Here is a 12,096-nt window from a genome sequence, read left to right on the forward strand (position 1 = left end):
AGATTTTAGAATATGGTTAGCCTATTCTTCTCTGATTCAGAACATGTCATTATACAAACAACTTGCTGACACCCCACTGGTATCAGCACGTATTAGAGCGAAATTTGGGTAGACATATTGGCCCCCTAGCTCCATTATATTTGCTAGTTAGTTAGTGAGTAGCATTAGCAAATGTTATACTATAATACAGAAAACATGGATTTATATGAAAAATCTCAGAGGGGCTTGATATGTGTAGGTCCTGGGAAGCAGCCGCAACACGACAGACGAAAAACGAGTAAACGATAAAAACATGTTGTTTTTTTTGCTATCTGGATATGTCATTATCGTAATTTAGATTAGAATTCAGTTTTTCGTGTAGTCGTAGCGGATCAGTGTCGTGGTCAGTGAACTTACCTTCATAGGTTCCACTCTCTAGTAGGGCTCCGCTTTGCTCCAGTTCCATAAAGCGCTCCACGCTCACAAAGTTATAGTCCACCCCCGGCACCTCTCCCTCCTTCGGCAGCCTGGTGGTGCCTACAGAGGGAGAAGAAGAGGAAAGGAAGAGCGTTCCTTTATTGTCAATCGTTACAGACACAGAGGAATAGGAGGAGTGAGTATTGAGGGATCGCACGCGTCGAGGAGAAGAGTAGGAGACAGAGACAGAGACAGAGAGACAGAGAGAGACAGAGAGAGACAGAGAGAGAGAGAGAGAGAGAGAGGGAGAGAAAGAAGAGTCATACTTCTGATAATAATCCAGACCCATTTCATAATTGTATGCTTTTGCAACATGGATTGGAAAGCAATAAGAGTGCTTTAAGGCCCCACCCAAGCAGTAGGGTTAAACGGATACATACTTACAAAGATGTGTAGTGGTGAACCAATATATGTGAACGTGAGCCCTTCAAAACGCTAGGCTTGGGTGTATGTTTATAAGAGAAGATAGGATAAGACAAGATGAACTTTTGTTTTTTCAGCTTCCACAGAAATGTGTAAACAACGTATAGAACATTTTGTCAAACGACATTGCTGATTCTCCACGCGCAAATCAATCTGAGGATGTTTGTGGACACACAGACCACTAACAAGCCATGATACACGCACTGCATGCACACATGCACACACACACAGCCAGTCAGCTTATTGTGGAAACAGCATCAATGCAGAAACAGCACATTATTACCAAGCTGCAATTAGCCCTACTCTAAGCACCAGACTCTGGTGTGTGTGTGTGTGTGTGTGTGTGTGTGTGTGTGTGTGTGTGTGTGTGTGTGTGTGTGTGTGTGTGTGTGTGTGTGTGTGTGTGTGTGTGTGTGTGTGTGTGTGTATGTGTGCGTGTGTGTGCATCCGTTTAGATGTAAATACAGTAAGAGAAGGGGATTCTATGTGACAATGAGAGGCAGTGCTTGCGTCTGTCCCTCAAGTCGGTATGTGTTTGCATGTGTGCCTGTGTGTCTGTCAAATCAAATCAGATTATATTTGTCACATGCTTCATAAATAACAGGTGTAGAATAACAGTAAAACACTTACTTACAGGCCCTTCCCAATGTCGGGGGTTCACCTTAGGGGTTATGATAGGGGCTGTACCAAATGTTTATAAGATTATTATCAGGTTATAAGACCCCTCCCTCCTTACATTTATAGGGTCCTAGACTACAGATTAACACTATACATTGTGAGGTTTAACATTGTTCCACGGTAATTTTCTAGTCTCTGCCTCTTATAAAGAAGAGAGATGAGTGAGTTCAGGGTGTCTGTGAGAAGAGCCTAAATGATAAAAGAGATGCAGAGACACAGAGCTCCCCATGGAGTGTAAGATATAAGAGACAAGTCAGACATTCCACTATAAATCAACTTGGACATTTACTGCTATGCTTTTAGATAACACTAAAAGTCTTGTTTATATAGCTGTGTAGGCATGGTTTTGGTCTCATGAGTAGAAGGTAATGGCGTAGGCAGTTACATCACAGGGGGCTGACTACAAGCATGATAAAAGCAACTTGGGACCTTTTCTATTTTGCAGAACTTACTCGGAAACATTAGTGCTATGTTCCTGTTGTCAACTTCTGTCTGCAATTGCATTAATAAAGGTTTTTGAATGATTTAATTAAAGATATTGTCATAATGCTAATTTCACCAATGAGCCAATGATTGACAAGGAACAAGGAAAAGAACCCCAACACCAACAATGCACAGAGAAAAAAAAGATAAATAATAGAAAAGTAATAACACAACGAGTAACAATAGTTTAGCTATATACTAGGTAATTGAGGTAGATGTGTACATAAGTAGGGATAAAGTGAACGGGCAACAGGATAGAAAATAAACAGTAGCAGCAGCATATGTGATGAGTCGAAAGAGAGTTAGAGCAAAAAGGGTCAATGCAGATAGCTAAATAATTAACCAATAGATACCGGGACTAACTATTTAGCAGTCCTAATGCTTGGGAGTAGAAACTGTTCAGGGTTCTGTTATTTCCAGACTTGATGAATCGGACCGCTTGCCATTCGGTAGCAGAGAGAACAGTCTATGACTTGGGTGGCCGGAGTCTTTGACAATTTGTAGGGCCTTCCTCTGACACTGCCTGGTGTTGAGGTCCTGGATTGCAGGGAGCTCGGCCCCAGTGATGTACTGGGCCGTACACACTACACTCTGTCGCACTTTGTGGTCGGATGCCAAGCAGTTGCCATACCAAGAGGTGATGCAGCCAGTCAAGATGCTCTCAATGGTGCAGCTGTAGAACGTTATGAGGATATGAGTGCCCATGCCAAATCTTTTCAGCCTCCAGAGGAGGAAGAGGTGTTTTCATGCCTTCTTCATGACTGTGTTGGTGTGTGTGGACCATGATAATTCCTTAGTGATTTAGACACGAGGAACTTGAAGCTCTCGACCCGCTCCACAACAGTGCTCGGTCCTCCGTTTCTTGTAGTCCACGATCAGCTCCTTTGTCTTGCTGACGTTGAGGGAGAGGTTGTTGTCCTGGCACCACACTGCCATGTCACTGACTTCCCCCCTATTGGCTGTCTTGTCGTCGTCGGTGATCAGGCCAACCACCGTCGTGTTGTCAGCAAACTTAATGATGGTGTTGGAGTCGTGCCCTGTCATAGGTGAACAGTGAGTACAGGAGGGGAAGAGTACGCACCCTTGACGGGACCCCGTGTTCAGGGTCAGCATGGTGGATGTGTTGTTGCCTACCCGCACCACCTGGGGGCGGCCCGTCAGGAAGTCCAGGAACCAGTTGAAGAGGGTGTTCAGTCCCAGGGTCCTGAGCTTAGTGATGAGCTTAGAGGGAACTATAGTGTTGAACACTGAGCTATAATGTGTGTGTGTGTGTGTGTGTGTGTGTGTGTGTGTGTGTGTGTGTGTGTGTGTGTGTGTGTGTGTGTGTGTGTGTGTGTGTGTGTGTGTGTGTGTGTGTGTGTGTGTGTGTGTGTGTGTGTGTGTGTGTGTGTGTGTGTGTGTGTGTGTGTGTGTGTGTGTGTTTGTGTGTGTGTTTGTGCTTAGATGCACCAGTTAGAGATGATTTGTTCTAATGAAAGGCAGTGTTTGAGTCTGTGCCAAGTGGAAGCTCTACTCTACTCAAGCACACTGTAAACTCAAGACTATGGTGTTGGTTTCTTTGCAACTCCATTGATCAGCTAAGACCACTGATTGGTTAAGGAGAGAGAGAGAGGGCGAGGGAGCGAGCGAGAGATTGAGGGTTGTCCACGTTGACTTTTTCTATCCATTGATTGGATTGCTTATTTCTATTCTCTGTCAAATTTGCTCAAGCAACTGCTTTTCACACACATACAATACAGTTTTTACTGTATCTCTTTCTATAGAAAATACAATTGTCTGGCCACAATGCCAGAAAATGTGGAGATAGAATATGAACACATACTCAACAAAGGGAAAGAGTTGACAAGCACTCAATGAAACAATCTGATATAAAACAAGACCACAATTCCAGTATCCCTACTAGCTAAGGTTTGAGAGACTAGTCTTTTTGTATAATGTGAGTTGTCAGTCAGTCAGTCAGTCAGTCAGTCAGACACACACACAGATTTGACACACACACAGGCACACATGCAAACACATAACGACTTGAGAGGCAGACGCAAGCACTGCCTCTCATTGTCACATAGGATCCCCTTCTCTTACTGTATTAACATCTAAACGGATGCACACACACACACACACACACACACACACACACACACACACACACACACACACACACACACACACACACACCAGAGTCTGGAGCTTAGAGCAGGGTTAATTTGCAGCTTGGTAATAATGTTCTGTTTCTCCAATGTTGCTGTTTCCATAGTAAGCTGTCTGATTGTGTGTTTGTGTGTTGTGTGTGCCCGGCTAAGGGGCATGCACAACACGATTCTCATCTGTGAGCCAATCCCAGTGGAGCAGGATTTCCTAAATCCATTGCAGCATTCCCATTGGGGAGGAGGGCACAGCTGTGTGTGTGTGAGGGTGTGTCAGCAGCATTTCACCTTCTTTCCTTGGTTCCTGGTCAAAGCAAACAAATGAATAAATTACACCAGTGGTATAGTGGTCCCTGGAGAAGTGCAAATACAGTAAAATCTTCAGACCCCTTAACTTTTCCCACATTTTGTGACTTAACAGCCTTATTCTAAAATGGATTAAATAGTATTTCTCCCTTATCAATCTACACTCAGTACCCCATAATGACAAAGAAAAAACAGGTTGTGAAATGTATATACCACATTTACATAAGTATTCAGGCCCTTTACGTGACACTTGGCATTCAGGCTAAAGAGTTCAATCTTGGTTTCATCAGACCAGAGAATCTTGTTTCTCATGGTCTCCGAGTCGTTTAGGTGCCTTTTGGTAAAGTCCAAGCGGGCTGTCATGTGCCTTTTAGTGAGTGGCTTCCTTCTGCCCACTCTACCATCAAGGCCTGATTGGTAGAGTGCTGCAGGGATGGTTGTCCTTCTGGAAAGCCCTTCAAACCCGATTGCTTAGTTGGCCGGGCGGCCAGCTCTAAGAAGAGTCTTGGTGGTTCCAAACTTCCTCCATTTAAGAATGATGGAGGCCACTGTATTTTTGAGGACCTTTAGTGCTGCAGACATTTTTTGATACCTTTCCCCAGATATGTGCATCGACACAATATTTTCTCTGAGGTTTACGGACAATTCCATCGGCCTCATGGCTTGATTTTTGCTCTGACATGCAATGTCAACTGTGGGACCTTATATAGACAGGTGTGTGCCTTTCCAAATCATGTCCAATCAATTGAATTTACCACAGGTGGACTCCAATCAAGTTGTAGCAACATCAAGGATGATCAATGGAAACAGGATACACCTGAGCTCAAATCCGAGTCTCATAGCAAAGGGTCTAAATACTTATGTAAATGAGATACGTTTTTATTTTTAATACATTTGCCAAAATTTCCAAAAACCTGTTTTTCTTTGTCATTATGGGGTATTGTGTATAGATTGATAAGGAAATGTATTTATTCAATCCATTTTAAAATAAGGCTGTAATGTAACAAAATGTGTTAAAAGTCAAGGGCTCTGAATAATTTTCGCACTGTCCTCTAATTTTCTCGAAAAAATACTAAATGGCCCGCCCGGTGAAGGAAAAGGCACCCTGTGTGAAGGCACCCTGTGTGAAAGATTGACCTGAATTGATAAATCCCATATTGGTCTCCCAAGGCCAACCCAAGCTGTACTGAGCAAGTAGGCTAATAGTAGGCCTACTATTGAAACAGATACATGAGGCTGTGAACTGGGTCATTAATTCACAGGTTTCTGATCCCCCCCAAAATGATGTCCATAACAATGCTTAAACCAGTTCAGATTTTTTTAAATGGTGTAGTTAACCTTTAATTCTAGTTCTTGTTTGGATAGCGGTGTTTCTGTAGCACATGAGGTGGAGTTTGCAAAACAAATAGCTCGTGGATTGGTGCAAATAATCATGATATCATTCTGGCAGGTAGGCATATAATACTTTAGCTAGTAGCTAGTTAACATTTAGTAGAGAAGGTTTTTGGGAAAACCCTTCCATCACCCAGAAGACGGTTAGGCCTGTCGTTAGCATCGCCATATTTTTCCGGTTCCTTAATTGTTTGCACCTGAACATTTACTTCATATAGCCAGCCGTCCCACAATAGAAAGGTGGAGGCAATTATTTTATAAAGACTTCCGCCATGTGTGTTCTCCTGTCCTATTGGTTCTCTTTCAACTTTCTTTCATTGTCTACTCTAGCAGCCAAATGCATTATCCTAGTCATATTAGCAACCCATGATAGGTGTTGCATCTTTAGATGTCCCCTCTTTCTAACAGAAATCGGCATCTCTGTCCCTGAAACCGCTCGCATGTGCGGTTGCCCATTTTAGAATGGTGTTTTCCCGCAAATTGCGGGACTTGAACTTAGCCAAAGATGCTTTTGGGAAACCAGGCCCAGATCTGTTCCAGTAGCCTTATGAATTGATAAGGTGTATACCTCCACTAGGCCTCCACTACTATGATAAGCATTGTGGGGGATTAACGAGTATATGCAATACCCACTGAAAAATAAGTGCACTACACCACTTCATTATACTGTATCAATTCATCTGTCTGCCAATATTCATCTATTCAGCCAGCCAGAGATGTTCAACTTCACTGCCATGATGTACTAACAAGAATGATATTTGCAGCCATCATAAAGGATGGTTTACAGGTTTGTTTCCGGAAGAAGCTAGCTAGCTAGGCTATCTAGTCAGTTAGGTTGGTGCTTGGTAACTAGCCAGCTAGGTTGATGCTTGCTAACTAGCCAGTTAGGTTGGTTGACAGCCCCTGTGAAAAACTGTACATATTATATTTTCATATTTTTATCATATTTGTGCTTAGTACTTGAACTTGTGTCCTCAAAAGCGACTACACCTCAGCAATGTATAATTATTTGTACCAGAAAGGTGAGATTTTAACCTTTCTTTGGTAAGAAAATCACCAAAAAAATCACACAACATTTCAAGATTATGTTATAATACTTGCATAAAACAAACATTTGATGCAATACAACAGAATAGAGTATTCTTAACTATTGTGTGTGTGTTCTACTGAGGATGGGCCTCTGGGAGATAACACTGACAGGATATTTACGATGTCTTTTGGGTGATAAAACCTAAAGAGAATTCCAGAGCATGAGTTAATGTTTCTGTTCTATACCGTACCCGGGAGAGATGGTTCCAGTTTGGAGTTGAAGAGACAGACACTGGTCTCTATACAATGAAAACTGTTGACACAGCAGATACTGTCTGCTATGTATTATAGGTATCTTTCATACAAATCTTAACCTTGTGACCCATTCTATATATCTGTTGTTCGTCATGTAGGTTGAAAGGGGTGTATCTTGGCTATAAAAGACCTTTGTACTTTTGTCTCGGGGCTCTCAACGAATCATCTTAGCGTGATTCGTCGACCAGCCATCGCTATTGCAAAGCTCTCACTAATAAAGATTCAGGTTAAGTATAACTCTGACTTGTGTGATAAGTTTGTCTCTCCTCATTTGATAATAAAGAAATGAACCACCACAAGACCTCCAGGCTGTGTAAGGGCTATTTGAGCAAGAAGAAGAGTAATGGAGTTCTGTATCAGATGACTTGGCCTCCACAATCACCCGACCTCAACTCAATTGAGATGGTTTGGGATGAGTTGGACAGCAGAATGAAGGAAAAGCAGCCAATAAGTGCTTAGCATTTGTGGGAATTCCTTCAAGACTGTTGGAAAAGCATTCCAGGGGAAGCTGGTTGAGAGAATGCCAAGAGTGTGCAAAGCTGTCATCAAGGCAACGGGTGACTACGTTGAAGAATCTAAAATATAAAATATATTTTGATTTGTTTAACAATTTTTTGGTTACTACATGATTCCATATGTGTAATTTCATAATTTTGATGTCTTCAGTATTATTTTACAATGAAGAAAATAGTAAAAATAAAGGAAGATCCTGAAATAAGTAGGTGAGTCCAATCTTTTGACTGGTACTATATGTACAGGGGTAATGTGACTAGGCATCAGGTTATACACTATACACACAAAAGTACACTGCTTCAAATGAGTGGATTTTGCTATTTCAGCCACACCCGTTGCTGACAGGTGTATAAAATCAAGCACACCGCCATGCAATCTCCATAGACAAACATTGGCATTAGAATGGCCTTACTGAAGAGCTCAGTGTCTTTCACCGTCATAGGATGCCACATTTCTAACAAGTCAGTTCGTCAAATTTCTACCTTGCTAGAGCTGCCGCGATCAACTGTAAGGGCTGTTATTGTGAAGTGGAAACGTCTAAGAGCAACAACGGCTCAGCCACGAAGTGGTAGGCCACACAAGCTCACAGAAGAGGACCGCCGAGTGCTGAAACCTGTAAACATCGCCTGTCCTTGGTTGCAACACTCACTACTGGGTTCCAAACTGCCTCTGGAAGCAACGTCAGCACAAGAACTGTTTGTTGGGAGCTTCATGAAACGGGTTTCCATGGCCGAGCAGCCGCACACACAAGCTTAATATCGCCATGCGTAATGCTAAGCGTCGGCTGGAGTGGTGTAAAGCTCTCCACCGTTGGACTATGCAGCAGTGGAAAAACATTCTCTGGAGTGATGAATTATGCTTCACCATCTGGCAGACCGATAGACTAATCTGGGTTTGGCATTGCCAGGAGAATGCTACCTGCCCCAATGCATTGTGCCAACTGTTAAGTTTGGGAGGCGGAATAATAGTCTGGGACGGTTTTCATGGTTCGGGCCCCTTAGTTCCAGTGAAGGGGAAATCTTAACGCTACAGCGTACAATGACATTCTAGACAATTCTGTGCTTCCAAATTTGTGGCAACAGTTTGGGGAAGGGCCTTTCCTGCTTCAGCATGACAATGCCCCCGTGCACAAAGCGAGGTCCGTGGGTCAAAGACTTATTAGGTTTTATTTTTTTTATTTGTTTTTTTACAGTAATTACAATTCCCTAAAAGTATTTTTTATGTTCATTGGAGTCTACTGTATGCCCTTATATTAGTTATATTCAAGAATAAAGCCAATAATTCAGTTTTATTGTGATTCATATGAATGTGCCCTAGTAAAATGTAATTCAGTATAACACTAAGTGTTTCTTTTATTGTCATTCTATGCCCATTTTTCATAATCACAAGGTTATATATCCATGCTTAGACGAGCAGAAATATAACTACGCAGAAAAAATGACATTCTTTTATTTTGAATACCACACATTTGATGTGTCACGGGTACAACTCAAAATGTGTTGGTTGTTTACAAAAACTTCCTGCCTTACACTGAAAAAAATGGTAAAATCTATGAAAATATCTCACGCCACCCTTTGAGATTTGTTTTTGTATCGCTGAGTCAACAAAACAGTACTGTATGACAATATTTTGTTACCCTGAACGAAGGCCCACAAATCTTGATTAAAATGTGATTCCTTCCGCAATAACAATAATGATCCCATGAACTATTATTAATAGCTGCAATAGTAGTTTTCTTTTATCTATTTTTTTAAGTTATAAAAGATGTGTAAAAAACAGGATAAGATGTTTAAAATGTGCAGGCTAGCTGATCTTCCATACTAGAGAGAGAACAAAGATCATGGGTTTTACTATGCAACATGCTTATGGGAAACCAGGCCCAGATCTGTTCCATTAGCCTTATTAATTGATAAGGTGTATACCTCCACTAGGCCTCCACTACTATTATAAGCATTGTGGGGATTAACGAGTGTATGCAATACCCACTGAAAAATAAGTGCACTACACCACTTCATTATACTGTATATAATTTCATTCACGTAGGATTAAATCAGCATTGAACTGTTGCTGACAGCAGCATGAAACCATGGAAACAATATCATGCATTTCTTCTTGCTAGTCTTTCCTCCCTAGCAATGGGATCTGCGTTAATCTTTTGGCTGTGCCGTGCAGCCCCCTCGTTATTAGGCAACGGCATCTACCGTATAAAGATAATGTGCATTGAAATACCTTCAAATGCAATGAAATAGTTTAAAATGATAATATTCAGTATTCATACAAGTAAATATGAATTGCATGATTAAATGTTATAAACTAGTGAAAACATGGGATAACAAGGCTCCTGTCATTCAGCATAACGGGTGACATTGTGGTATGACATGAAACTTTTGTTGTGCTGAAGGACAAAAGCGTGATACTGAAGGACGGGATTTCATACAAACATATTTAACAGGCAGTTCCTTGGCCACCTATATAAAGTAATGACCTTGACCTATAAAGATTATCATTCATTTTCATATTTAATATAGCTTTTTATAAAATAATAACATTACAATTATGTTTTCCGTGCTGTACTGAAAGACATGCGTTTTTGTTACAAAGGTTACTAGAGGGTGAAAAGGTGAAATCATCAAATATTTCAGAGAGATTTACTCACCTCATCACATTGATAGAGGGTCTTCAATGGGTCTTCTTTGTGATGTCACACACTGTCACATGATTACCATCATATGATATGCTTTAAAATGGTTTTTACCTTTGATGAAGCACAAAAGTTATTCAAGTTTTAATAAAAAAATTAGATACTGTATTTCGCCCATTATTCTATATATTGTTGCAAACACTAACACAATTATGCGATGGGTGTTAATTTATATTTTTAGGATGAATTTCTACATTTTAAAAACACTTCTATCATTTGAATTTTAACCCGACTGTCACGTTCTGACCATAGTTCTTGTGTGTTTTACTTGCTTTAGTGTTGGTCAGGACGTGAGCTGGGTGGGCATTCTATGTTGTGTGTCTAGTTTGTCTGTTTCTATGTTTGGCCTAATATGGTTCTCAATCAGAGGCAGGTGTTTTGTGTTGTCTCTGATTGGGAATCATATTTAGGTGGCTTGTTTTGTGTTGGGATTTTGTGGGTGGTTGTTTCCTGTCTTTGTGTTCATTGCACCAGAGAGGACTGTTTCGGTTTGCCACGTTTGTTATTTTTGTATTTGTAAGTGTTCACTGTTTTCGTCTATTAAACATGTTGAGCACTGGCTATGCTGCGTGTTGGTCCGATCCCTGCTACACCTCCTCTTCTCGTGAAGAGGAGGAAGGCTGCCGTTACAGAACCACCCACCAAACTCGGACCAAGCAGCGTAGTAACGGGCAGCAGCGACAGCAGCAGCAGCGGTCCATTACACAGGATTCTTGGCGTTGGGAGGACGAGTTGGATGGAAAAGGACCCTGGGCAGAGCCAGGGGAATATCGCCGCCCCAAAGCTGAGCTGGAGGCAGCGAACGTGGAGGCGGCGTTTTGAGGAGCTAGCTCGGCAGCGTGAGCAGGATCTGGGTTATACCACTTGGGAGGAAATAGACAGGTGGTTGGTCGACCCAGAGAGAGTGCCGGAGCCCGCCTGGGATTCTATGGAGCAATGTGCGGAGGGATACCGGCGAATGAGGTTAGCACGACGGCGCGGTAGGAAGCCCGAGAAGAAACCCCAAAAATGTCTTGGGGGGGGAGGATACCTGCGCCCACTTCCTGTGCTTACCGTGGAGAGCGAGAGTACGGGCAGACACAGTGTTATGCGGAAGAGCGCACGGTGTCTCCTGTATGGGTGCATAGCCCGGTGCGGTACATCCCAGCTCCACGTATCAGCCGGGCTAGATTGAGCATTGAACCAGGTGCCATGAAGCCGTCTCAACGCATCTGGTCTCCAGTGCATCTCCTCGGGCCGGTGTACATGGCACCAGCCTTACGCATGGTGTCCCCGGTTCGCCAGCACAGCCCAGTGCGGGTTATTCCACCTCCCCGCACTGGTCGGGCTACGGGGAGCATTCAACCAGGTAAGGTTGGGCAGGCTCGGTGCTCAAGGGAGCCAGTACGCCTTCACGGTCCGGTATATCCGGTGCCACCTCCTCGCTCCAGTCCAGTACCACCAGTGCCAACACCACGCACCAGGCTTCCTGTGCGTCTCCAGAACTCTGTTCCTCCTCCACGCACGCTCCCTGTAGTGCGTGTCTCCAGCCCGGTACCACCAATTCCGGCACTACGCACCAAGCCTATTATGCGTATCCAGAGCCCTGTACGCACTGTTGTTTCTCCCCGCACTAGCCTTGAGGTACGTGGCTACAGCCCAGTACCACCAGTTCCG

The 12,096-nt window shown here is 42.8% G+C and overlaps 1 protein-coding gene across 7 annotated transcripts in view; it reads right to left on the reverse strand.

Moving 5' to 3' along the window:
• Positions 1 to 12,096, reverse strand: part of LOC129866629 (membrane-associated guanylate kinase, WW and PDZ domain-containing protein 2-like) — a 274,270-nt gene that overhangs the window by 177,144 nt on the left and 85,030 nt on the right. For all 7 annotated transcript variants that reach the window (XM_055939391.1, XM_055939390.1, XM_055939392.1 and 4 more), the window contains exon 3: positions 397 to 516. In XM_055939391.1, the coding sequence (XP_055795366.1) occupies positions 397 to 516 (120 nt within the window). The remainder of the gene's footprint in view (positions 1 to 396; positions 517 to 12,096) is intronic.

Source organism: Salvelinus fontinalis, chromosome 12, assembly GCF_029448725.1.
Source record: "Salvelinus fontinalis isolate EN_2023a chromosome 12, ASM2944872v1, whole genome shotgun sequence".
NCBI classification, from domain to species: Eukaryota; Metazoa; Chordata; class Actinopteri; order Salmoniformes; family Salmonidae; genus Salvelinus; species Salvelinus fontinalis.